General features: G+C 41.2%; 1 protein-coding gene and 1 pseudogene across 2 annotated transcripts; one reads left to right on the top strand and one right to left on the bottom strand.

Annotated features, from left to right (window-relative positions):
* ROPN1 (rhophilin associated tail protein 1) lies at positions 1-27170 on the top strand. Of its 2 annotated transcripts, XM_065943521.1 has the most exons (6): positions 1-106; positions 16233-16360; positions 20118-20235; positions 21521-21682; positions 26333-26508; positions 27037-27170. In XM_065943521.1, the coding sequence occupies exons 2-6, from the start codon at positions 16245-16247 to the stop codon at positions 27101-27103; spliced, it is 639 nt and encodes a 212-aa protein (XP_065799593.1). In that variant the 5' UTR covers positions 1-106; positions 16233-16244; the 3' UTR covers positions 27104-27170. The 2 variants fall into 2 exon arrangements, with proteins under 2 accessions (XP_065799593.1, XP_065799592.1); XM_065943520.1 differs by lacking the exon at positions 20118-20235.
* LOC136173809 (U4 spliceosomal RNA) lies at positions 15638-15788 on the bottom strand (annotated as a pseudogene).
* Positions 27171-27696: the final 526 nt, after the last annotated feature.

Raw genomic sequence — 27696 nt, 5'->3', positions numbered from 1 at the left:
GGCCCGCCGAAGGTGCGAGGCGGTGGGTCTCTCTCCACACCTACCGCCTGAAGCCAGGCGCGAGGTGTCGCCTGGTGCCGGATAGCCCGCTTGGAGCGAGCCTCAGGTAGACACCCCGAGGGGAAGTGGGGGGAGGGGAGCACTCTGAACACCCCGACGGTGGCTCGGGTCTGAGGGAAGGGTCCGGCCCGATGGGCCCATCTGGATTCTGAAACCCTCCTGTTCACAGAGCCAAAAGAAGGGACTGCGATCTTAGGAGAAGGTAACCAAGGGTGATTATTGCTCTCTACCCAAACTATATGTATACTTTGTACCCAGAACTACCATTTTATGGTTTCTTACACGGGGTCAGTGATTTGGAAACACAACAAAATCTGGGATCAAATCCTCCCATTGACTGGTTAAACCCCGGCTTTTTCTTCTCTAACATGGATATAACAATACCTATGGAGGGAGTAAAACTGTGTCCAAAACAGGCCTGTATAGTCAAAGCTATGGTTGTTCCAGTAGTTATGTACAGATGTGAGAGTTGGACCATAAAGAAGGCTGAAGGCCAAAGAATTGATGCCTTCGAATTGTGGTGCTGGAGAAGACTCTTGAGAGTTCTTTGGACTGCAAGGAGATCAAACCAGTTAATCCTAAAGGAAATCAGCCCTGAATATTCATTGGGAGGACTGTTGCTGAAGCTGAAGCTCCAACTCTTTTGCCACCTGATGCAAAGAGTTTACTGGAAAAGACCCTGATGCTAGAAAGATTGAGGGCAGAAGGAGAAGAGGGCAACAGAGGATGAGGTGGTTGGATGGCATCACCAACTCAATGGACACGGATTTGAGCAAACTTTGGGAGATAATGGAGGAGAGGCAAGCCTGGAGTGCTGTGGTCTATGGGGTCGCAAAGAGTCGGATATGACTTAGCCAACTGAACAACAAAAATGAGAGGGTTGCCATGAGAACCAAAGGGCATGACTAGTACTTTATATAAACTTTATATAAACTTCATTCATTTTCCTCATATATATTGAGTAATGACTGTATTCCAGGCACCAGATTAGGGCATCAGGGATTCTATTGTGAGCAGAAAGTGACTATCCCTGCCCTCAAGCTTACAGTCTATTGGGAAAATCACACAAATAATGTAAAATTAGAGTCAAGTGTTGCCCAGGAGAGGTGAGTAAGGGGTACTCTGAGAGGGTATAAGGTAACAGAGAGAGGTCAGGGAAAACTGAGCTGAGACCTGAAGAACCTATGAAACAATGAGGAGTGTGTCCAGGCAAGGGTAACCATGTGTCCAAAAACCCACCATCTATTCCAAACCCAAACAAATACATACAGTTCCTGGTCCTTGGTTCTAAGAGTTGTTCATAGACATTCCTCCTGAGATTCTTGTGTCTGAAGCCTTTCATTCAGGTAACTGCAGGCTTTTGTTTAAATTGTTGAGGCCCTGTTTAGCCCACACCAATAAAACCAAATGGGAAATTGCAAAAACAAATGCATATTTCATTTTCAGTAAGACCTATGTTCTTTAGCATGTATGTGTTGGCCTGCCATTTCACATTGGGAAGTATAAGAGGAAATCTGTTGAATTTTAAGATTTGAGGAGGCACGGCTGGGATGGATGGATAATTTAGGAAGGCCTTGCATACTGAGAGCTTTAAGAATGGAAAAGAACTTCACAAAGCACTGGAATAATGGAATGTTAAGATAGAATGGATCTTTTCCCATTATTTTTTATCAGATGTGAATAAATGATCCACAGTGCCCAAAAGAAAACATTCGTCTTCAGACTCCTTTTCACCCTAAGGAGCTATGATCCTAAGTCTCTGTGACTCAAAAGTACATGAAAGTCCTGAGAGTCCAATGGGGATGTGGGAGAGGACTTTGACCTGTCCCTCCTTCAGTGTTGACCATTTCTATGTGGTGTCACCATCTACCCAGTCATCAAAGCTTGAAGGAAATCACCCTAAACTTTTTTCTCTTATTCATCTCTCCCAGTGGTTACCAAGTCCTGTATCTCCTGTCTCTCCTGTCCCTCCCAGTTGCAATTATTTTTCAAGGCAAGGATGCTCTCCAGAGTTTTTCCCAAAGTGCTGCCATAGTCTCCTAAATGGGCTCCTTGCATAAGGCTTCACTCCACTCTCCTCAGTGCATCTCTGCAGCTTTCAGTCAATGTGTGTTTCAGAGTCCAGCAAAGGGAAAGAAATCATACAACAATTTAACAAAGAAAGTTCAATGTAACAAATTTTTAACTATAATGGATTGGGATAATGGGAGATTGGTTAGCAAGACATAAAGATCCAAAGAGTACAGGAATCACAGATTCAGGAAGCCGTCACTACCCTTGAGGTGGATCACCCAAGAAAGTGATGACCTCCTAAGGGTGTGTCACAGAGGGTGTGGCCACAGCTCATTAGGTGGCAGAGAAGTTGAGGTGCCAGGCAGCCAGAAATCCACTGTCTGGGATGCCAAAGAAGTCATGAAAAAGTGAAAGTACACTGGCTGTACTCTGCTGCAAACCTCCCACGAGAGGTGCCGGGGAAGCAGCCAGCCACTGGGCGCTGCTGACAGCTGTGTGCTGCAGCCATTGGGCATTTAAGAGATTGTATACTGCAGATGCTGGAGAAGCTGTGCACTGTGGGATCCCTGCACTGGGGAAGCTGCTCATTCTGGAGCCTTCTGGGAAGAACTTGAGGAACCCAGGAGAGAAGTCCCTTCCTCCTCAAGTATCCCTCCAGCGCCCTCTACTGATAAAGCTTAACATTATGCCAGGCAGCGAAGGAGACCGCACAAATTTTTGATGAGGAGGCAGAGCGGGTGAATTTGGAGCAGAGGCAATCAATTGAAAACTGGAGCCTAATGCGAACACCAAAATCTGTTTGAGTGACTCCAGTGCTTAAATCTTCTGGTAGCTCCCTTCCCCCCTTAAGATAAAGTTCGAAAGCCTTGCCATGGCAAACCAGGCCTCTTATATTCTGGTGTTGGGCTGTATTTTCATCCTTAGGCTCAACCATTCCCCCTTTTGCCACTCGGCTAGCCTCCATAATTACATTTCCCTGAACTCTCTTTGTTTTTTGACACTTCTATACTTTTGTCTAGTCCTAGCCACAGAGAAATCTCTCCTTGCTCTTATCAGGAACCTATTCTATACCTGGCACTGTTCTGGGACTGGGAATGACAGCAGTAAACAAACCAGGCTTATCCAAGTCTCTGTTCAAATATCACTATTTTCTGACCACCTTATCTAGCCTTCAGATTAGTAAGATGCCTCATCAAGGAGTTTCTGTTCTTCTATATCTATATCTTGACACTTATTGTACCCTATTTTAATCACTGATTTTCCTGTTAGTCTCTTCTTTTGGCCTATGAGTGCTCTGAGGGCAGTGTGTGTGACTCATTTATTTCTGTATGCCAGTATTTATTTAGTGCTACTCCTGACACATAAGCTGTTATTGGATTAATTGTTTGCCCAGGATCACATAATTAGTCAAAGATAGGCCCAGGACCAGAGTCCTGGTCTCCTTTTTCATGGTCAGGAGGGTTCTTCATTAGAGTTTGATCTGCCCTGTGGGGTCTCTGAAGGAGAGCAGCCCTGTATTTTGTGTTGGAAAAGCCAAATACAATGTTAATTATCATCAGGAATGGTAATGGAAAGAGGAGAGAAATGTAGCCTGATCTTTTGTTGATAGCTATGATGCATTCACTCCTCATAGCCCTTGCTTACTTTGAGTCCCTGGATCATAGGGATGCTATGATGAAAATCAGAAGTAGGGAGAACAAATAAAAGGATGGAAATGATGTGGATGTGGGGAAAAGTCTTCTCTCGAAGGAAATGGAGACTTTCATACACTTATGAAAGAGAAGGTTAAGGTGGCCCCAGGTTTGTCTGACAGGTCCCCAGATCAGGATGAAGGGGTATGTGTTCCTAGAGGAGGAAGGGGCTTCTCTTGTGAGTTTCATAAGCTCCATAACTGAGATTAGGGATCACAGTTAACACAGAAGTCTGTAAATGTTATCCCTGGGCTTGTGGACCATGATATGAAAATGGAACGATTCTTTGAAATATGAACATGGCTAAGTTAAGACACGTTGAAAGAGGTAACTATTCACTTGTTAAATAATTGTGACTCAGCTGGTAAAAGAATCTGCCTGCAATGCAGGTAGAAGAATGCCCCAATCCCTGGGTTGGGAAAATCCCCTGGAGAAGGGAAAGTCTACCCACTTCAGTATTCTGGCATGGAGAATTCCATGCATTGTATATTCCACGGAGTCGAAAAGAGTTGGACACAACTGAGCGACTTGCACTTCACTTCATGTGGAGCTTTTAACTTTCAAAATGTGATACTAGCTTGATATATAAGCAATTTGGAGCAGTCTGCTAATAACAGAGCCAAGAACCACTATTCAAAAAAAAAGGACAAAGTCAAATAGGACTGCTGTTAGCAATATTGCTGCTGGCATCCAAATGCTGGGTTGACTTGATCCAAGAATTGGCCCAAGGTAGAAAAAGATCTTCTGTGAAATAAAGTTGGAGAGGCAAGCTAATAAGAATAAGACAAATCATGGAGAGCTTGAAAGTCAGACAGGGCATCATTTTGATGAGAAAAGAAATGAAGATCCAATAAAGGTTTTAGAGAGTGATGTGATAACATGAGCGGTTAAGGCATTCTATCTGGAAAAACTAAACCTTAATTTCCTGGCATTGAAAAATGATTATAATATTAGAACCTACCTACTCATAGATTGCTATAAGGACAAGGAAACTTCATCGGCTTTAAAGAAAGTGAAAATGTTGATCACTCAGTTGTGTCCGACTCTTTTCGACCCCATGGACTGTAGCCCACCAGGTTCCTCTGCCTATGGAGTTCTCCAGGCAAGAATATTGGATTGGGTAGCCATTCCCTTCTCCAGGGGATCTTCCCTACCCAAGGGTCAAACTCAGGTATCCTGGATTGCAGGTGAATTCTTTACCATCTGAGCCATCATCTGAAAGTCAAAGGGCTTGAAAAGGGAAGCCTGTTGAAAACACTGATTTTCAAGCTCCTCTTAATGCTGGGCACCCTTTCATTATTTGCAACTGTGTGGAATATGGCTAATGAGACAATAATCATATTTTCAGGACAAAAAATTAGGACATAATCTGACAAGTATAAGTTTTGTTACACTGAAAATGTACTTTTCATGATGCAAATGGGAATATCCATGATATTTCAGTGATTTATGGAAAGAGTCAAACATAATTTTTGAAACTAAGATTGTCCTAGAGAAAATCCATGATTTGTAAATGGCCTTATTCTGAGAGAGGCAGTGTGATGTAGTGTGGAAAAGGCAATGAAGGAGACCTGAATTTTTGATTCTGCTCCAACAGAAACTGTGAGCTTGTGGCCAATCACTTCACCTCTTTGTGCATCAATTAGTGCTAAGTCATGTCCAACTCTTTTCGACCCCATGAACAGTAGCCTGGTAGGCTCCTCTGTCCATGGGATTCTCTAGGCAAGAATAATGGAGTGGGTTGCCATTTCCTCCTCCAGGGGATCTTCCTGACCCAGAGATCAAACCCACATCTCTTATGTCTTCTGCATTGGCAGGCAGGTGAATTCCTTACCTCTGCGCCGCCACCTGGGAAGCCCCATATTGGACTATATTATAAGTCAAATTAAGTCCCTTCCTTTTTCTGGAAAAGATGTTCCTTTTTATTTTCTAGACAGATTTTTTTTAAGCTCATCAGGACTAAAGTGGGGAATGAAAGAGAAGGATAAATAAAAACTGGGCATGATGTATCCAACTAATACAATTGAGGGAGTAAAAGAAGTTCATTTTGGATGCCTTTATGGGAATCGGGGACTCTACACTAGGAAGCTGGTGAATATGACTGTAGCATGGTTGAGAGTTTACAACTGGGGATTTGGCAGTCATCAGCACCAAAAAGACATCTACTTCCAGTTAGAATATAGTAGATTGCTCAAGCCACCCACTGCAACAAATTTTAAAATCTAGAAAAATTATTTTTAAAAATATTATAAATACATCAGAGAGCTTTAGAAGCAATGAGTACTAGATTAATTCAAATTCCAGGCGGGTGCCAAACCTTTCCAAGGTGAACTCATGGTAAGTCATTTTCTTCCCAGTGGACCTTTGCCAACTTTGGATGTGGACTCAGGACTGCTGGCAAGCCTTGGTGGTCAAACAGCTCTGGCATGACAGATTAGAAATTTGAGTCACCCCAAACACTTTCATTTTTACATATGGTCTGACATAAAATTTAAAAAATAAAAAGAAGCATGAAAATGTGTCTAGTAATCAAGAAGAAAAGTAGACATCAAAGAGGATAACCACAGGGAGATTCAGCCACTGGAGTTATCAGAACTTGTTGACTCTAAAATAACTCTAAATAATATGTTCAGGCAAATAATGGAAAAGATGTATAAATGGATGAAAATGGAGAATTTCAACAGAGAAATTGTATGTATAAAAATAACAGATATTCTTGAACTCAAAATGCAATATTTGAAATAAAGAACTCATTAAGTGGATTTATCAGCATCCTGGATAGCAGAAGACATGCTTACTGATGGAAGAAAAGGTGCCAGGTAAGTGGAAAGATGAAACTTTTCTAGAGAATGGAGAGGGTCAAATGCTGGTTCCTCAGGTCTTGGACAGGCAAGAACTAAGAGCTCAAGCAGCAGAGGAAAGACCATGAGGTCAAAGAGGTAGGCTAAGTTGGCAGAGAACGGCAGTGTGACTTCTTTCTGACATCCTTGATCTCACTCAGGTAGAAAATTGCTTCATCTACTGGGAGTGAGGAAAACAGTTGAGTGGGATTCAGGCTTGAGGGGAAAGTCATTACCTGGAGATTAAATAAGAAATAGAAGTGTGTTCTTGGGGGCATGACAAAGATCAACACAGAAGCAGGCATGAAGGACCTAGAGAGTAGAGGTGGTGCAAGAATGGAGTGTGCTGCACTGAACGATCTTGCAACTGAAAGATTACTTTTGTGATGCTGTTGTTTTCTAAAAATAAAAACAGAGTGAGGCTTAAAGACCAGCCTAGGTCCAAATGTGATTCCCTGTGAGATTAAGCCTAACTTGATATAAGCCTACTTTTCTGGTTCTTTCAAACTCACTCAGTTTACCTAAATCTTAGAATCACATGACCATCTTTAAATATATGTTCATGTTTTGGTGTTTTATGAAAGGGTTAGTCATTCAGTCATGTCCAACTATTTGTGACCCCATGGACCATAGCCTGCCAGGCTCCTCTCTCCATGGAATTTTCCAGGCAAGAATACTGCAGTGGGTTGCCATTGCCTCCTCCAGGGGATCTTCCCAACCCAGGGATTGAAGTCAGGTTTCCTGCATCACAGGCAGATTTTTTACAGAAATCTTAAAGATCTACTCCCTCTTCTAGCTTCAGAAAATAACTTCAATTCTCCTGAGAGCATCCCAGTTCCTGTTCATAAACTAATGCAGTTACCCTGCCTTATCCTGCCTCCTCAGGAAAGGAGTCGCTGCCAGTGTTAGATGCTGCTCTTTCTTTTCCTTGGCTCTTACTTTCTTTCAGTTCAGTTCAGTCGCTCAGTCGTGTCTGACTCTTTGCGACCCCATGAACCTCAGCACGCCAGGCTTCCCTGTCCATCACCAACTCCAGGAGTCCACCCAAACCCATGTCCATTGAGTCGGTGATGCCATCCAACCATCTCATCCTGTGTCGTCCCCTTCTCCTCCTGCCCTCAATCTTTCCCAGCATCAGGGTCTTTTCAAATGAGTCAGCTCTTTGCATAAGGTGACCAAAGTATTGGAGTTTCAGCTTCAACATCAGTCCTTCCAATGAACACCCAGGACTGATCTCCCTTAGGATGGACTGGTTGGATCTCCTTGCAGTCCAAGGGACTCTCAAGAGTCTTCTCCAACACCACAGTTCAAAAGCATCAATTCTTCGGCACTCAGCTTTCTTCACAGTTCAACTCTCACATCCATACATGACCACTGGAAAAACCATAGTCTTGACTAGATGGACCTTTGTTGGCAAAGTAATGTCTCTGCTTTTTAATATGCTGTCTAGGTTGGTCATAACTTTCCTTCCAAGGAGTAAGTGTCTTTTAATTTCATGGCTGCAATCACCATCTGCAGTGATTTTGGAGCCCCCCAAAATAAAGTCAGCCACTGTTTCCACTGTTTCCCCATCTATTTGCCATGAAGTGATGGGACCGGATGCTGTGATCTTAGTTTTCTGAATGTTGAGCTTTAAACCAACATTTTCACTCTCCTCTTTCACTTTCATCAAGAGGCTCTTTAGTTCTTCTTCACTTTCTGCCTTAAGGGTGGTGACATATCTGAGGTTATTGATATTTCTCCCAGCGATCTTGATTCCAGGTTGTGCTTCCTCCAGCCCAGCGTTTCTCATGATGAACTCTACGTATAAGTTAAATAAGCAGGGTAACAATATACAGCCTTGACGTACTCCTTTTCCTATTTGGAACCAGTCTGTTGTTCCATGTCCAGTTCTAACTGTTGCTTCCTGACCTGCATATAGGTTTCTCAAGAGGCAGGTCAGGTGGTCTGGTATTCCCTTCTCTTTCAGAATTTTCCACAGTTTATTGTGATCCACACAGTCAAAAGCTTTGGCATAGTCAATAAAGCAGAAATAGATGTTTTTCTGGAACTCTCTTACTTTTTCGATGATCCAGCGGATGTTGGCAATTTGATCTCTGGTTCCTCTGCCTTTTTTAAAACCAGCTTGAACATCTGGAAGTTCATGGTTCACGTATTGCTGAAGCCTGGCTTGGAGAATTTCGAGCATTAGTACTAGGTGTTTTCGGCCTTTGTGACACTCTGAGGACACTATTTCTCTGCAATCAAAAGAAGTTTATCTATTTTGCTAATTTATCTCAACTTTCTTGATGGCTTCTAATCAATACTTCAGCTGAGTAATTTAACTTAGAAGCTAATTGTTCCCTTAACAACCAATATTTTTATAGTTCCCTTTCTAATTGCATTCTTTTAAAATTGTATAAGTTATATGTATAAATTTTGTATATGTATACATTGGCTTACCTGGTGGCTCAGATGGTAAACTGAGCAAGTAACACTTTCACTTTCTATCTCTCCCTATATATGGGGCTTCCCTAGTGGCACAATTGGTAAAGAATCTGCCTGCAATCCAGGAGACCTGGGTTTGATCCCTGGGTCATGAAGATCCCCTGGAGGAGGAAATGGCAACCCATTCCAGTGTTTTTGCATGGAGAATGCCATGGACAGAGGAGGCTGGTGGGCTACAGTATCTGGGGTTGCAGAGTTAGACATGACTGAATGACAAACACACACACACATGTATATGTAATATAAATCTCAGCTTTTACCAGAAATTGATTTTAATAATCATCAGCATCTCTTCCATAACACATAATCTTAAAACATTGAAACAAAAGTTTTTTTAACAAAAGTTTTTTAACCAAAGTACTTGAAACCAGATTTTACATCAGGGCTTCTCAACCTTTTTCAACATCGTGGCATACAGAAATCTTTGTAAAGCACACTGGAGTACACTGTAAGGTTTTGGCAGGTCTGTATGGAGCTTATGAAAAATCCAATATAGTTTTATCATATAATTGCAATAACAAGTTACACAGTGAGAGTGAAGATATTGAAAGTTTACTCTGAATAAAACTTTCAAATAAAGATTTTTTAACTTTTTAAAGAGAAATAAAGCTCATTTTCTAATCATGATTTTGCTTTATACCAAATTTTGTGCTGAAATAACTACATGCAGAAAATTTTTAATTTTCTCTTCAAATTCTTTTTTCTTTTTTTAAAATTTATTTAATTGGAGGCTAATTACTTTACAATATTGTGGTGGTTTTTGCCATGAATCAGCCACAGGTGTACATGTGTCCCCCATTCCAAACCCCCTCCCACTCCCCTCCCCATTCCATCCCTCTGGGTTGTCCCAGTGCACTGGCTTTGAGTGTCCTGTTTCATGCATCAAACTTGGACTTGTCATCTATTTCACATATGGTAATATACATGTTTCAATGCTATTCTCTCAAATCATCCCACCCTCACCTTCTCCCAGAGTCCAAAAGTCTGTTCTTTATATCTGTGTCTCTTTTGCTGTCTTGCATATAGGGTTGTCATTACCATCTTTCTAAATTCCATATATATGCGTTAATATACTGTATTGTTGTTTTTCTTTCTGACTTACTTCCACTCTGTATAGTAGGGTGAAGTAAGTTTCATTCACCTCATTAGAACTGACTCAAACGCATTCTTTTTAATAACTGAGTAATATTCCATTGTGTATTTCTCTTCAAATTCTTATAGTCTCCATCAGTGAGGAAGTTTGCCCCACAGATGGTTGTTAGTTAGCAAATGTTAAAAAGGTAATTATTGATTTTTCTCCAATTGACAGAAACTCCTTTCTATCTATTAACCAAAAAAAAAATGTTTATTAACCAAAATTTGAATACTTTGATTTCTTCTGTCTTTGGTTGAAATTCTTAGGATAATGTGAATTGATTTCAAATTCACTTAATTTTTTTACATCAAGTATCTACAAGTAACATGACACCTAACAGATGTTTTGCTACTAGTCTTCTTTAGGGTTAAAGTTAGAAATATTAAACTTCCCACTGAACTACTTCTAACATCATGTTTCCCTTGAATCTATGAGCACTGTTGGTATACTTTATTGTATTTTCACACATTCATTGTGACTTTTATTAAATTCATTCTGGTACTTGAAAATGTCAAATAAGCCAATTTTCTGAAAAAATCTCTCCCCAACAATTCTGCAATAAGAATCATTGACATTTTTCAATTCCTCTTTTAGTTCCTAGCCTCCAGGGGAAAAAAAGAAAGAAAAAAATTTCCTTTGATAGGTAACTTAGTAGCAAACAGCAGACTGTTTCTTCACATAGAGCTGAAAGCAGACAAAACCATAGCAGCCTGGATTTTTTAGTAACATCCTTTAATATGGAATTCACGTCCACAGGCAAATATACAGACTAGAGCTCTCTGTAACAAAGCTTGTCTTTCTTGCATCTCAAATGATCAGAACGTGGAGAACAGATATGATGTAAAGCCCTCCCACCTTCCTATTATCACAGCTTTCCCACTAGTACAGAAACTGTTGTTCTTGCATAATCTGGAAAGTCTTATTTGTTTTAAAATATTTAGTTACTACTCATCCTGAGTACTTTGTTTTGGTACTTTCTGGCAAATCAATATTCTTCCAAGCCTCCGCCTTGAGGGATGCTAACTGGTGCTATTAACTGAACATTCTTACTAACACCTGTAGATTCATCACCCTGCAAGGAAACACTTTGATTTGGTCTTATGGAGACGATCATCTATGCATCTTCTAACAGTAATGTTCCATTTTTATATTTCCTTTGCCTCATTTGGTCCCAAATGTGATCATATCTCAGGCAGGTGGGTAAAATGATTCTGTAATTGTGGGAGACATTTTGGCCTTACTTCTTAATTATGTGACCTTTTAATTAGCTTCCTGAACCCAACCTGATATAAACTACTGTGTAGTTGTAAACACCTTTGTGAAACATTTCATAAAGCAGTGGTTTTCAAAGTGTGGTGTCAGGGACTTCTGAGGATCCTTGAGACTTTAGGGGGTAGGAATCCATGAAGGTAAAACTATTTTTGTAATAATATCAAGACATTATAGGTCTTTCTCATGCTTCTTCTTAAGAGTGTACACAGGAGTTTCTCAGAAGCTACATTGTGTGATTGAATTCAGTCGAACGGATTGAATGCAAAAAGCAGATATTATAATCTAGCTGGTTCTATTAAGCCAGATATTAGAAGACTTTCAGAAAATATAATGCCACACTTCTCACTAAGAATTTTTGTTGGTTTGTTTTCTGGAAACTGTAGTTAATTTTTATAAGATATGACGGAACTACTTTTATTTTAAAATAAATATTTTAAAATTCCTAAAATGACAAATATTGCATGATATAACCCATATTAACAAAAGACCTTTTGGATCCTCAATAACTTTTCAGAATGTAAGGGATGCTGAGATCCAAGACTTAGAGAATTAATCTCTTAAAAGACTATCTGTGTAATATAGATATTTTCTGTTAAGGCTCTGGCATAATTTACCCAGCACCATTTTTTTCATTTGATAACTTTTCCATGAAAATGAGATATTTAGGCAGATATCTGGGTAAAGAAAAAAATTATCAGAGCAAACAAATCCAAATTTGAAGTAGTTCTCACTATGTTGCCTAATAAGTGATTTAAATTTATATTTTGGACTATATGTATAATGTCTGTGAATCTCACAAGTATTAAATTATATAATTAGATATTAATTCAAAATTATACTTTGCAGTAGGAAAATAAATCATATATTTAAAATACTTAAGGAGACAATAGACCTTTTTTACTGTAACAAATCAGTTTTCAGATAGAAGAAGATTGTTCATTTTCTTTAGAGTAGTTACATAACACGTTTGAAAAGGGGAATTTTAAGAAATGCTACCATTTAATTTAGCAGTTAAAATGCTAAACTGTCCACAAAATGTAAATATTACTCATACTCAAGTATAGTTAAAGTATTTTGAGAAATGTTTCTATAAGGTAATAAAGGCCCACAGTCTCTTACTGAATCAATTAAATTATTTTACACTATTATTTACTTTTAGAAGCGAACTTAATTTTTTAATTTCTACAAACAAATAATGTCATTATAGAATTTCATACTGAATCAGATTTTGGATATTTTACATCACAAACCAAGGATAAAGAAATATATAAATCAAGACATAATTTTTAAAAATTAACAAAATCAATTATGTTTTATTAGAGAGAGATGATGATGATGATGATTAAAACATATACCCTCTTTTGGGGGAGTAAAGTTTAAAAATAAGAGAAAATTAAATCAAAGGAAGGACCTAAGTACTGGAAACATATATGCACAAAACTTTGGTACTGACAATAAATATATTGCAGTTAAAACAATAATCAAACTTACAAAGGTGGTTTTAACATGGTGGTTAAAGGGGGAAATTCTATATAAGCATCTCTGCTGGCAGGTACTCTGCCTAAAACCTTAAGCACCAAACAATAATTACAGAAATCTGGAAGTTTACTGACTGAGCGAAACAATATCCAAACATAATTTCAGCTGTTATAAATTTGTATATAGTTGTAAAATGGTTGTAAATTTTGTATCACTATGAAAAGTATACAGTCATCAATGGGTTACATGGCAGAATTCTGCCATGACCACTTGTGGGAAGCTCCGCTTTAGAGATCTATAAAGGCAGAATAGGATGAAATGGTAAAATGTGTACTACAAAGATTATGTGATGATACTCAAGTTTTGTGGGAAGGCTCGTGGCATAGCACAGACTCAAGATGAACCTTGGCGAGGGTGTGCAGGGTTTTAACAGATGGAAAGAAAGTGGGAGGACACCTCAGCAAAGCCAGCTTGAATTAGCAACATCCTGAGGGAAAGAGAAAAGCTGGATGGAGTGTGACTAACAGTGGGAAAGTGTTAAGCTTTGAATTTATAACTTTTAGGAAAGTGGCCAGAGTAAACTATGTGTTAGAAATTTATGTTGGTAAATACTAATAAAATTTTATACTGTAAAATTCTATATACAAATAATGGAGAACCTTGAAGGTTAGGATTGGATTATCATTTTGTCAGCTGGACTTTCTGACCTATTAACAGCAGCATAGAAGGTAGATCAGGACATACCAGTCAGGAGAGACCAGAGAATAACCCGAGATAGGGTAGCTTGTTAGGAGGTGAGGGACTGAACCAGAGTAAATGAGGTGAAAATAAAGAGGAAGGGATGAGTAGGAGACACATGTCAAATGAAACATCAGTGAGATTTAGTGACAGATTCAGCAGACTAAAGAGAAGAGAGGCTCCAGGGCTTGGAGGCCAAATGACTGAGGAATGGTGGCATTGTGTTCAGAAACAAATCTAGAGAGGGGACTTGGGAGATGGAGAATGAGTGAGTGAACAACAACAAAAATATTTTTATATATATGTATATATAAATATATTTTACATATATATATATTTGGTGGTAAAATATATATAAAACTGACCACGTTAACCATTCTTAAGTGTACAGTTTAGTGGCATTTGATACCTTCACATTTTTGTGACACCATCACCCCCATCGATGTTCACAACTTTCTCATCTTTATAAACTTAAACTGTACCTGTTAACTAACAGTCATGTCCCACTCTTAGTGACCCCATGGAGTGTAGCAGGCCAGGCTTCCCTGTCCTTCACTATCTCATGGAGTTTGCTCAAACTCATGTCCTTTGAGTTGGTGATGCCATCCAACCATCTTTTCCTCTGTCACCCATTCTTCTCCTGCCCTCAATCTTTCCCAGTATCAGGGTCTTTTCCAATGAGTCGGCTCTTCGCATAGGTGGCCAAAGTATTGGAACTTCAACTTGAATCCTTCCAATGAGTATTCATGGTTGATTTCCTTTAGGATTGACTTGTTTGATAAATACAGTTGACTACTTTAACCAGATATATATATATGGTTATGAGCAGACAATATGAGCAAACTGCCCTTTGCTAGATAAAATGAATTGAAAAGTTATCAGAAACAAATACCTGATACCATTTTAATTTCTTGTCTTGAGATTTCCCAACCAGGCTGGTAGTATACATTTAAAACTTAGACCTAGCTTGTGGCTATATATTTGTGGGAGACTATTTCTCCCCCAGTAAGAAGCAGCAACCCTCGAGTAGGAAATGGCAACCCACTCCAGTGTTCTTGCATGGGAAATCCTATGGACTGTGTAGGGCTACAGTCCATGGAGTTGCAAAGAGTTGGCCACAACTTAGCTACTAACCAACAACAAAAGAAGCAGAAGGAAGAAAGATTTCTGTGCCGCTTGCCCCTTGCCAGTAGGCAGGTATTTTCAGTCGCACCCTTTCACACGAAGTGTGTGAACCCTGAAGGGTTTCAGGTTTAGGGGAGTAAGAGAGTCTTCCTTTCAGCTGTTTACTTTTTCACTCCTTGCCTGGCCTTTTATCTCAAAGCCTCAGTTCCTGGCATCTACGTTTGCCCCAAGCCAGTCCTAACCTCTTCATTTGCTTTCCACTCTCATTTCTGCCTTACTTATGCGGCATGTGAGGATTCCCCTCACTTTCTTGCAAGCTCAGCAAAGCAATTTGAAAAGTGTGTTTGCTGGGATTTGTCTCATATTCAAGTGTTTTGAAGAGACAGGGCTTTTCAGAACATTTATACTCTATTTTAAAGCAGACAAAGTCTTTTCATCTGTTGTTCATTTGTGCATGGTGTTGTATACTATCTATGGATTTTCATGTTTTGTTTCAATTTGCCCTGGAACTTTTTGAATGAAACATACAAGTGTCTCTTTACAATTAAAGTAGATGAATATACCTGCAAAAGTATAGAGAGCTGTTCATCAAATGGCTCTTTAGTGATTATTTTTATTTGGAAAGATGTAATACAATGTCAAGTAATGGAAGATTCACAGAGTAAATTTTGCTACAACTCTTATGGGGCCAATAAGAGTTGTGTGATGTGGAAGATGGTAGTAATCTGATGTTGAGCAAATTATTTTGCATGAACCCATTTTTATTTATACAAATATATATTTACATTGAAACAAATTCTGAATGGAGAGATTCAATATTTTGGGGTGCTATCATTAGAGGTCTTTTTGTTTACTTCTTATTGATCACTACCTTTTTTTTTTTTTAATTAGCAATAATCCTAATTTGGATAAACCTCATTGGCCAGGAAACTGCCACTGCGCAAAGCTAACCTCTACTTTTGTAATGAACAAATAATATGGTGTGTTTTTTAAGTAAATGAAAGAATTACAACAACAGAAAGAGGGGATTAGTGGACTTCCCTGGTGGTTCAGACGGTAAAGCGTGTGCCTACAATGCGGGAGACCCGGGTTCAATCCCTGGGTCAGTAAGATCTCCTGGAGAAGGAAATGGCAACCCACTCCAGTATTCTTGCCTGGAGAACCCCATGGGCGGAGGAACCTGGTAGACTACAGTCCATGGGGTCGCAAAGAATCGGACACAACTAAGTGACTTCACCTCTAACTTAGGAGTCGTGTAACAATAGGTCTGTCTTGTGGGGTAGTGAACCCCCAATATTGAAAGTGCCTCACAGAGGCTGGGTGACCTCCTGTAGAAGATTCCTGTCATCTTATGATTCAAAGATTCTCATTTTATTTTTCCTCTGATAATAGGTCAATCAATCAATGCCTCAGACAGATAAGCAAATATGCATCCCCCCGGAGCTGCCGGACTTGCTGAAGCAATTTACCAAAGCCGCCATTCGGTCCCAGCCGCAGGATCTCATCCAGTGGGCTGCAGAGTAAGTACTCCTCTCTCACCTCTAGCCCCTGGCTCCCCTTGGAGGCGAAGGTGGCGGGTGGAGGAGGGAAGGTTTGCAAAACCGAGAGGAGGTTGTCATGGCTGCAACCTGGGAGTCGGGACTGATTAGCATAATTTTCGTGATGTTCAGCTGTCACGTTGCTTTGGTACTTTAAATCCACATAGAAATCCCGTAAACTGCGAGGATGGAGGCCTTTTGCCAAGTGAACCAGACTGAGCGATAGGACGCCAGGGCTATAGTCAGAGTGTCCTAGGGCGATCAGCAAGAGTTAGATTACCACATCACATCACACAAGCACACTCCACTGGGTCCCGGCTCCCACCTCCGCCCCTCCCCACTCCCTGTCCCAGTGGAAAGAAAGGTCCAGAGTCCCTCAGAGCTTTAGCCTGCCTTTCCGTGATGTAAACCAGGGCCTCATTCTCAGGTTTCACCACCAGATGGCAGCACTGCACCTGTGGGGGAGCTATGCGATGAGCCAGCGGGGCGGACTCTGTGGGATCAGTCCAAGTGGGTTCTCTCCTGAGTTAACGCCTGTAATGCGATCCCGTCCTCTACTACTTTTAGCCACAGACACTTTGTATCTCGTCTTTGGGGAAACTGCTATTTTCTTGACTTCTTTGAACTAATGTGTTCCTTCAGCATACGGATTCCACCACCGCATTGGTGATGGGGGCAGGCAGAGCAGCCGCCTGGCTTCCGTGTGTGTCAAACACAGGTGTCCTCTTTCAGGAGACACCTCCAGAGGCTGCTCAGTGGAAGGAGCTCACACAGTAACTGCTAGCCAGGATTGAAACAACTCCACACAGAAAGGCTCCCAGCTACGAAATTGCTCCTTAGACAAAAGTACCTGCTTGAAACGGGGGATCTGAGGCTTGGGGCAGAGTTAGGAGTGGACCAATCCTCCCAGGGACCCCTTTCAGGCTCTTTTTACTGTTTGGTGATGGCCTCCTTAGTAGGGCTTCCCTGGGAGAGGGGGTGAGGAGTCAGAGGCTGCAGATCAGGGCTGGGAGGTTGCGGGAGGGGAGAGCACCTTCCTCGTGAGGTTGAGGGGGTCCATTGAGCAGTGGTGAGAAGGAGGCACTGATACCTTTGAGAAGGCTCAAGATGTATTCTAAGAGGACCCTCACAGAGTCTCCCTGGCCACTGTGCTCCTGCTCCTGGGCTGGGCTAGTATGAAGTTTCTACAAATGGAAGGAAAATAAGCCAGTAGCGCTCATAAAAACAAGACACAAATGGGGTTGCTTTGCCTGGTAATGAACCCTGTTTAGTTTTCCATTCTCAATTTTATATATAACCTCTAAGATTGAACTTTAAGCTTCAGAAGACTAATTTCTTTTGGCACACCCAGACAGACTTTTATACTATATGATAGTTTAAAACTTCATTTTATTGTTCTTGCACTGCTGCTTTATAGCAAGAAAAATGACATTTCTTGGTATTGTCCCTGACATTTATGGGAGAAAACATTCCACTGTTGTAGTCTGCTTGTTTCCATATTGTATCGTGTGCTATAAATGTTTTAGATATCCGTGAAGAATCAGTTTGTAGTTTAACTACAGTGAAAAAGGAGAACATGACCTAAGAGCACTTTCCATCTAGTCAGACACAGAAAGCGCTTGTCAAATGGTTTTATGTGGCTTCGAAACCTGCAGCATTTTAGAGATAAAACTCCACAAAATATTTTCAAGACAAAATATCTATTCACCTTGGGTCAAAGTTCCCCTGCATATGTGCTATCCATGAAGAAACCACCTCCCGGACGTCAGCAGGACACAAACTCATTTGTCTTGTGTTGGGTATGTGTGACCACACAAATGTGAAGAACCATGGAAATGCTCACTACAAGTGAAGCCAGATAACCCACAGAGGATTACACCCATGACTATAGGCTCATTTCCACACTCTGTAACCAACTCTGCTACAAGGTCCAAAGATGCTTCTGCGTCACACCCACCCCCACACTGACCTGGTCTGCAGAGACCACTCATGTACATTAGTAGGGTGACCTGAAAGTATTTCTTCTGTCCTCCTTGTGGATGACCTCCAAGGGGTGCCTGGAAGATGTTTTGGTCTTGGAAGCTGTTGCTCTGCATTGTGTGATGGCTTAGAGACAGACCATGGTTTACCCCATCATTGTATGTTGTTCAATCTCTCAGTTGTGTCCAACTCTTTATGACACCATGGACTGCAGCACGCCAGGCCTCCCTGTCCCTCAGTATCTCCTGGAGTTTACCCAAGTTCATGTGCATTGAATCAGTGATGCTATCCAACCATCTCATCATTGTATGACTTCACCCTAAAATGGGCTTTTATAAAATTTCATCTGAATTCATTGTACATTACCTGGAGCTGGAGAAATTAATAAAAAGTAAGAGAGGGGCAGAGGCTGTGATCCATGGGTAGTCAATAACAAGGCTTCTAATGGAGACAGGCCTTTCCACATAGCATCAGTGCCCTGTGGATCAACTGCTCATGTCTGTTCTCTGCTGCAGGCAGCCAGTTTCCTTCATAGGTCAATCCCAAAACAGAACGCAGTGTTATTCCCACTGCACCAAAACAAAGTGCATTCCACAAAGCATTGATGTTCAGGCAGAGGTTACTAAAAATTTTGAGGGAAGATAAAGGAAGATTTTAGGGCTTCCCAGGTGACTCAGTGGTAAAGAAATTGCCTGCCAATGCAGGAGACTCCCACTAGTTAATGGGACTTCCCAGGTGGAGCTAGTGGTAAAGAACCACCTGCCAGCGTGGGAGACATAAAAGATGCAGGTTCAATTCCTGGGTTGGGAAGATCCTCTGGAGAAAGGCATGGTAACCCACTCCAGTATTCTTGCCTGTAGAATCCTGTGGACAGAGGAGCCTGGCAGGCTATGGTTCATAGGATCACAAGGAGTTGAACATGACAAAGTGACTTAGCACATAGCACGTAGCACCACTGCCTAATACCAACTTTAAGTATGTGGATAGCCATCATACTAAGCATAAAGATTTTTATGTTTGAAAAAAAGGTCCTTCAGGTTCTAGGATTCTTCCTTCATAAAAAACAGTAGGGGATTTAAAACAATAATAATTTTCTCTCCTTTTATATGCATACATATATGTAGACATGTGTATGTACATAAACTATATATATATTACTATATCTCAACACATATATGCCTGTATATGTGTGTATGTCTCTTTTTGTGCATGTACACACATAAATGTAAAACATTTAGGAGTGAATGACCAAAAAAATACCCAGACCCAGTATGCTTCAGGGAATTTCATACCAAACTTTTGTTGGTTATTCCACATCCTTAAAGAAAATCAAATCTACTTATTCCCTAAGTCATCTTTATACCTTAAGTGTGAAGTAACACATTCAGGCTTTTCCTGTACATAAATGAACTAAAAACAACATCTGGCATATTTGTCGTTGTTGTTTAGTTGCAACCCCATGGACTGTAATCCAACACGCTCATCTGTCCATGGGATTTTCCAGGCAAGAATACTGGAGTGGGTTGCCAGTTCCTTCTCTGGGGGATCTTCCTAATCCAGGGATCAAACTTGCATCTCCTGCTTGGCAGGCAGATTTTTAACCACTGAGCCACCTGGGAAGTTCATCTAGCCTACAGAAGCCACTTAATAAATATTCTTTCCTCCACCCCTACCCTCAAAAAAAGGGGAGAAGGGATTCCCAAAGCAGCCAGAGGCCACTGAAGTACAGGCTGCTCCCCCACCCCTTTTTTTCTTGTAGTTATTTTGGAGCTATGTCCCGTGGAGAGATTCCTCCAGTGAGAGAGCAGTCTGAGCGAGTGGCTTTGTCTAACTGGGCGGAGCTGACACCGGAGCTGTTGAAGATCTTGCATTCCCGGGTAAGCGCCAACGGGCAGTGCAGATAAGGAATGTGGGGGTGACACTGAGTTTGGTTGGGTACAGACAAAAGTCCCCTTGCTCATCATCTGGCCACTCAGCACTGTCTTAAAATTCACTAAAGCATGCACTGAGAGTAAATCTTCCCTTGTGGAAACAGGAATGATGCTGAAATAGGCTGTAAGCTGACTTGTCACTTGGGTCATTCCGCATTGTCCTGAAGCTGCCAGAACAGTCAGGGGCTCAATGAAATTTGAATTCCTTCTCTCTAGAAAATGTAGGTCCACATCCCCTGACAGTGTCTTCTTTACTGATCAAGTCCAGATATGATGCCAATCAGAGTTTGGGAAGGGGCATATCATAGTTCCCCAGCTATTTCAGGTGCCAACATAGCCTTACTTTTAGGCTCTCACACAGCCATATCATCCTGGGAGCTATCCTGTGAATGGTTGAGAAGGGTCTCTCCTAGGAAAACTTACAGCTTGCCCAACTCCCAAGAAATATGATTTAGCACTACCATACCTCATTTTAGGATACAGGTTTGAGGTGATTCAGAATTGACTTAGCCAAATGCCTTGGTTCCTCCCAGAGGCTTGGCATTTCACTGGAATCAGAGGACCAGGGAAGGCATAGTAGCACTTCACTGGGGCATCTGCACCCTTATTGTATTATTGATCAACAACTAGCCACTGTTATCTTCTCCTTTTGACTGCCAAGCACTTTGTGCAGTGGACATGGCAGAGAGCCGAGGTACCTGTGAACAAGCAACATCAGGCATCCAGACCATAGACCCCGTACTAAAGCAATGCATTCAGAATCTAGTGCAAAGAACTCAGTGGAGTCTAGAAGCAAGAGATTTAACATTTAGTTCTAGTTAGCTCTAGTTTCACCACTAATTAGTGTTCTCAGACAAGTTCTCTACTCTTTGGTTTCATTTTCAGGCTGCCCTCTCTGCCTTATAGGGACAACCTAGGGATGAAACAGCAGATAATAATAAAAGGCCTATAAAAAAAATTAAAAAAATTAAAACATACATGTATGTTTTCCCCATAACTCTGATACCTGAAGTTCAAGTGATTAAATTATATTTCAGAAAGTTCTTTACTAGGCTGAACGTTTCTCTACTCTTGCAAAGAGAACTGCCAAAGTCCCCACTGACCCCTGACACCTTCCCCCACCCCTTGCTGTGTACTGGGAGAACAGGGCCCTTGCCCTGGCAGGTGTCCTCAGGGCCTTCTCTCCTCCTACCCCTCTTCCCTTGTCTCATGTCGGCCCCCCGCCCCGCAGGTTGGTGGCAGACTGATTGTCCATGCAGATGAGCTGGCCCAGATGTGGAAGGTGCTGAATCTCCCAACTGACCTGTTTAACAGTGTGATGAATGTGGGCCGCTTCACAGAGGAAATTGAGTGGCTGAAGTTTCTAGCCCTTGCTTGTAGCTCTCTCGGAGTTGTAAGTTAGCTTTAATGTTTTTTGTTCCTTAAGGGAAAATCTCTTGGGGGCCTGGACAGGGGCGGGGGTGGGGGCAGGTCCAGGGGGGTGGGTGGTGTATTACACACAGTCAACTCTCCAGGGTTGACGAGGAGCCCACCCCTTCTTGTCTCCTCCCTCTCCTCTCTGAATTAAGGTTATTTCTCTGCTTGTTAGCCAGGACCAGGGATGGGGAGGAGAGCAGGGAAAGCTGTCATCAGGTTCTGGGGAGAAGGTGACTAAAATGCAGTTTTTGGATTATTTATTAATTTCACTTAGGTTTATTACCACTCCACTCGCTCCATTCATGTTCCTAAAGATAAGCAAGAGCCAGCTGTAGATGAAGATTGGCTTATAGTTGGGTTTCAGACACCTGGAAGATATACCAATAGAGATTTTAAAGAGATGCAGCCTTATAGAAAACTACTGTATGATAAGCATAATTGGATACAAAAATCAGAGATAAGAGAGCAGGAAAGAAGATATGAGGCTGTTTCCAGATTCATACTCATGACATCACCATGGATGCAGGGTGTTCATACAAATTCATGCCTTTTCCAAATTTGACTTGATTTACAATTGGAAAAGCCATTTTCCCATTTCAAAGAAACTAGTTCATATACATACTTAAAAGCTTTAGGTATCATATTATATGTGGACTCACTCTTATTAAACACTACTATAATAGCAAATGAAAATGAGTCAGAAAAATGATTTTTTAAAAATCCCTAAAATACGTACAAATTTAAAAATTAATGAGAAAATTATTGCTTCTGCCAAAACCAAATGGTACAAAAAAGGTAGTTTGAATCATTCAGTATATCTAAATACAACCTTGTTCTTCTTTCTCAAATATCCTGAGTATGTGTACTTGACACTTTTGCTTGCAAGAAAAGTTATCAGAGATACTGTAGTCCAACTTCTCCTGTGATTCTGCTCAACTTTCAGCATAATTATTTCTTTAGAGAGGAAGAGAGGAGGTCATTCTTGGGTTTTTTCCTTTTTCGCAGCCTTTCCTAGCACTCTTATGCAATGAGTAAACTATTCCCATCAACAGAGGCAAATGAGTTGCCAATGAGCACTGCCACACTTCTGTGGAAATAGCCCCATGGATTGGGGGCAAATCACAGGGAAAAATGAAAAGTTGACACATTTTATTAAATTCTTGTAAGGTCACAAGCTTACTCACGCCACATTCAGAAATGCTCACGGAGGGGGGAAATGTACTTTCTCTGTAGTTAATCCTGCTCTTCCCCACCTACCCTACCCATGAATAGTTGAATAAGAAAAGAATAGATTCAAACCAACCGAGGAATTTTTCATCTGCTGCAGTAACTAAAAACAACTTTCAGATGAATTACTCAGTTTCTCAGATTTCTTCTCACAGCTCCTCTCTGCAAGGTGGCAGTTGAGTGTGAGTGTGCAAGGTGGCAAGGAAAGGGGTGATCTCAGAGCACCCAGTAGGAGGGTTCCCACCTCCCTTGGTCCTCTCCAGCATCTCTGATCTCCATGGAAACACTCACCTGTGTGGTGGCTAGCTATGCAGCTGAAGTCTTTGGTCTTTTCTCTCTCACAGCACAATAGTCCCCCAACCAGCACACCTCCATTCTCCCCGGTGTTCAGGGCCTCCTTAAGTCTCTTCCAGATTGCCCTCATCTGCTCCACGTCACAGCCCCCCACCACCTTGGAGGTGTCTGAGTCCTCTCATCCACATGCCTCACAGTAACCCAGAGTGACTTTGGAAAACCAAATTCCAACCCTTCCTCTGCAGCTACTAGGTTTACTTTGACATAGCTGCCACCCACACCAGGGGAAAAAAAACCATGAGGTTAATTGTTTCTACTTCCCTGTTAAAACGAGGAGGTTTGATTAAATGTTCCATGAGGTTCTTTGACTTGTGTTATCCTGTGATTCTTTTCCACCTTCTCGGCTTCCACTGAGACACCCTCAAGCCTGGCTTAGGATAGCAGTGGACTCACCAATTCTGAGAGGTGATGAGGTGTCTGACTTTGTGTCCTATATCCTTATGTCAAGAGCGCGTAGTGCTGAAGTCAGCCTGCAGGTCTAGTCCATAAATAAAGGGTGCCCTGTGAATCCAGGAGCCGATCCCGTTTTACCCATTTGTTTCATGTTGGACTGTTGCTGGGAACTTAAACGTGGGAGAGGTCAGGGTGTCACCATCTGGAGGAGGGTTGCATTCTTGCTAATCTATACATCCTTCAAGGCAAGCCCAGAAATTCCTGCCTTGCTTTGCCAACTCAGTCAGCCATGATATCCATGCCATTTAGGAAATCAAGTCCCCTCCTTACAGAGAATCTAATGGCAGAAATTTTAGGAAGCAGGTACATTTACTCCAGTCTTGAGCTCCCTGAATCTACAAGTGATTCAAAGTGCCGCAGATACACCCCTTTGGGCATGCGTTCCTCTTCCCTTTGAGTATTCCTTCCTCTAGAATACCTCTCCACCTCCTGTTCCACTGAGACCAATTATATACAAGAAGAGGTTGTGTGATGTGTTCACTAGAAGGAAGGGCATGTTTTGTCAGCAAATAATTCACTTTCTGAGGCTTTCACCTCTGAGTTTTAAAAAGAGGCTTGCGAGATGCTTAAAGGTTATCTTTATGGAGTGGACCCCCATCTGACCAAAATATCTTGTGCAACAGAATGCAGACCTCTGTTTTTATTGTTGTTTAGTAGCTAAGTCATGTCCGACTCTTTGTTACCCCAGGGACTGTAGCCTGCCAGGCTCCTCTGTCTATGCAATTTCCCAGGCGAGAATACTGGAGTGGGTTATCATTTCCTTCTCCAGGGGTCAAACCTCTGTCTCCTGCATTGGCAGGGAGGTGTTTTGTTTTTTGTTTTTTGTTTTTTTACCACTGAGCCATCTGGGAAGCCCAGATCTCTGTTTACTTTAGGTTTATTTAAGTTTACCAAAAAGCTCCAGTCCAGAGAGTTCTTATCCACTCATCTATTAAATATTTGAAAATCTTATGAGGGCAATAGAGTTCGAAGGTTTGTTGTTTGAATAATCAATAAAAGATGTTTGGGGCAGAAAGCAAGGGCTGCCATAACAGTGTACCACAGAATAGGTGGCTTAAACACCAGCAATTTTTTTTTGGAAGCTGGAAGTCTGAGGTCAAGGTAGTTGTAAATAGAACCACCTCGGCTTGTGAATGGAAGTTGTCTCCCTCTTCTTCATGTGTCTCCCTCTCTGCATTCATAAGTTTGGTCTCTCTCTCTCTTCCCCCCTCTCTCTGTATCATAATCTCTTCTTGTAAGGACACCAGACCTATTGGATTAGAGTCCACTCTAATGACTTCCTTTTAACTTAATTAGCTCTTTAAAGGCCCTATCTCCAAATACAATCACATTCTGAGGTCCTAAGAGTTAGGGTTTCAACATATGAATTTTGGGCAGATATAACTCAGCCCATAACAGCACCCCAATTTGGATGAGGCTGTAGGAAGAGGACTACAGAACAAAGGCAATAGGACAGTAGGGTTTAAAAAAAAAAAACACAGAGAGGATGAGCTATAGATGGAAATTATGAAGTTCGTGGACACATGCTCATAAATCTACCCGAAACCACTGTCACGCTGACCTCAAGCCATGCACAGGCCCTCTCATCCTCTTTGACAACCTCTTACCAGCCTCCTGTGTGCCCATCCCCCCACCCTCCTCTGTGGAAGCGCCTGGCACACTGCGGCACACGGCGCTTCACAATAGCCTCTAGGAAAGAACTCCCAAGGGCAGGAGAGAGACAGTAGATGGAAGTGGCCTGCTCCCCTCCTGTGGCATGGCTCCAAGTGTGTCTCTGCAGTAGATAAGCTGTCCTAATCACTGCAGCCCTTCGGAACTAAGACAAGAGAGATGTATTATTAATTATTATTAATTATAATTAAGAAATTATTCTAATTTTGTAGGATGCAAAATCAAATTCCCCTCTTTAAGTGAGGTTATTCTCATTAAGGTAATAAATGTCTTAAAGCACTCAACAGTTTATAAACTTAATTCTTTGAAAGTATCCCTCCCACCAAGAAAGGAAAGGAAATATTACAGAAGAAAAGTAGAGAGAGAGGCGAGTATATTTTCAAAATGAGAAGCAAGTAATTTAAGAAAATCATACAGGTAGAAGAAAGGTAATAAAGAAAATAAAATAGTAACACAGTCCAAAGGTTCTCCAGTTACTTCTAACATTTACTTTTGGAGGACTTTAGTGAGTCACACCATTTGTTTGGACATTCAGGTAACTAATCTTTATTATTAATATAAGTGTATTCATTTGACCTAGGTTTGATTTTACCTTTCTGATAAGAGGGTTTGCTGTTTATATATTCTAATCATTATCTTCCATATAGATGGTAGTTGTGGTTTCTTTAAAGTACTTATTTTATGAATAGATAGGGTTGCCACAACAACAAAAAAAGAAAGACACCCAGTAAGATACTCAATATTTTGAGATTAAATTCACTGACATTCGGCAAAAAACAATTCAAGCTTTCCAGAATATTGCATTATCCCCACTTAATTTTATGAGAGCAAGGTTTTTGTTTTCTTTGTTATATCTAAACTGACCTTAGGAATTTAGTGTGGAGTAGTGATCTTCTCCTCACTTAACCTTCTGGTTTTATAGACCATTGCCAAAACTCTCAAGATAGTGTGTGAAGTGTTATCATCGGACCATGACAGCGGCCCTCCCCGGATCCCTTTCAGCACCTTCCAGTTTCTGTACACATATATCGCTGAAGTGGATGGGGAGATCTCAGCATCACACGTCAGTCGAATGCTGAACTACATTGAACAGGAAGTGTAAGCAAACATTTAGCAATTGGAGGGGAAAGAGTATATGGAAAACAAATCCAGCAGACCAAGGCATAGTGAGGTTACTGTATTATGCAGCTCTGGGAACAGAGGAATGTTGTGAAGAACAGTAAATAAGGATCAGAAAGAGAAGGGGAAATGGAAGAGAGAGAATGGTATAGGACAGTGACTCTTAGAGTGCTACCCAGACCATCAGCAGCAGCACCTGGGAACCTGTTAGAAATACAGTTTTTCAGGCTGTACCCTAAGCCCATCAAATCAGAAACTCTGGGGGTGAGACCAGGCACCTGTGCTTCAGCAAGCCCTCCAAGTGACTCTGGCTCACATTCAGGTTTGACCACTGGTGGAGGCGGGGTGGAGGAGGAACAGACAGACAAGAGGTCAGAGAAAGAGCGGGTGATGAGGGCAGGAGCCACAGCAGAATTCAGTTGGAGGGAGAGAGTTGTTCATATATTGTCTTTCTTAAGATTATGTGTTAAATAAACTAACACCCAAATATTTTTTTTTCCCAAACAGTATTGGTCCTGATGGTTTAATCAAGGTGAATGACTTTACCCAAAACCCCAGGGTTCGGCTGGAATAAAAGCACACTTTTGGCAATTTTAAAGGAAGATACAGAGATCATTGTGCTTCACAATGACTGAGCCCCATATACCATCCAAAGTCAATTTTCTTGTGTAACTGGTACACACTAATAAACAATTAGGCAAACATATGAAATCAGAAATGTGTGGAATTAAGATGTAAAGTTGTTGAGCCATAATACCTCCATTAACAGATTAGTATTCTTCCCATGTGGACACTGTGTAAAGTGACTGATGAAGCATGGATAGAAAATACATCTTGAGTGAAAGCCAGGCTGTCGGATTTTCAGAGGTGAAATGTTATCCAGACACAGTTTTGATGTTTTGTGACTGTTAGGCATAATTTACATGAGCATCTTTTACATGATCAATCCACATTTTTACCAGTTTATTTTTCCATTTGTTGTTTTGATGCTAGTTCATTCATTCATTCACTTACCAATGTTTATTGAGGCTAGCTGTATGCCAGGGATAAGACTGCCAGGTAAAATATAGAACACTCAATTGGACAAACAATCTTTTTTTTTTTTTAATTTCTGTTTTATTCTTTTGCTACACCTGGCAACCCTAGCCAGGAACTATGCTGGCTTCT

This window comes from Muntiacus reevesi, chromosome 8 (genome assembly GCF_963930625.1).
Source record: "Muntiacus reevesi chromosome 8, mMunRee1.1, whole genome shotgun sequence".
NCBI lineage: Eukaryota > Metazoa > Chordata > Mammalia > Artiodactyla > Cervidae > Muntiacus > Muntiacus reevesi.
The sequence above is the reverse complement of the archived record's forward strand: the minus strand, read 5'-3'. Positions and strand labels throughout refer to the sequence as shown.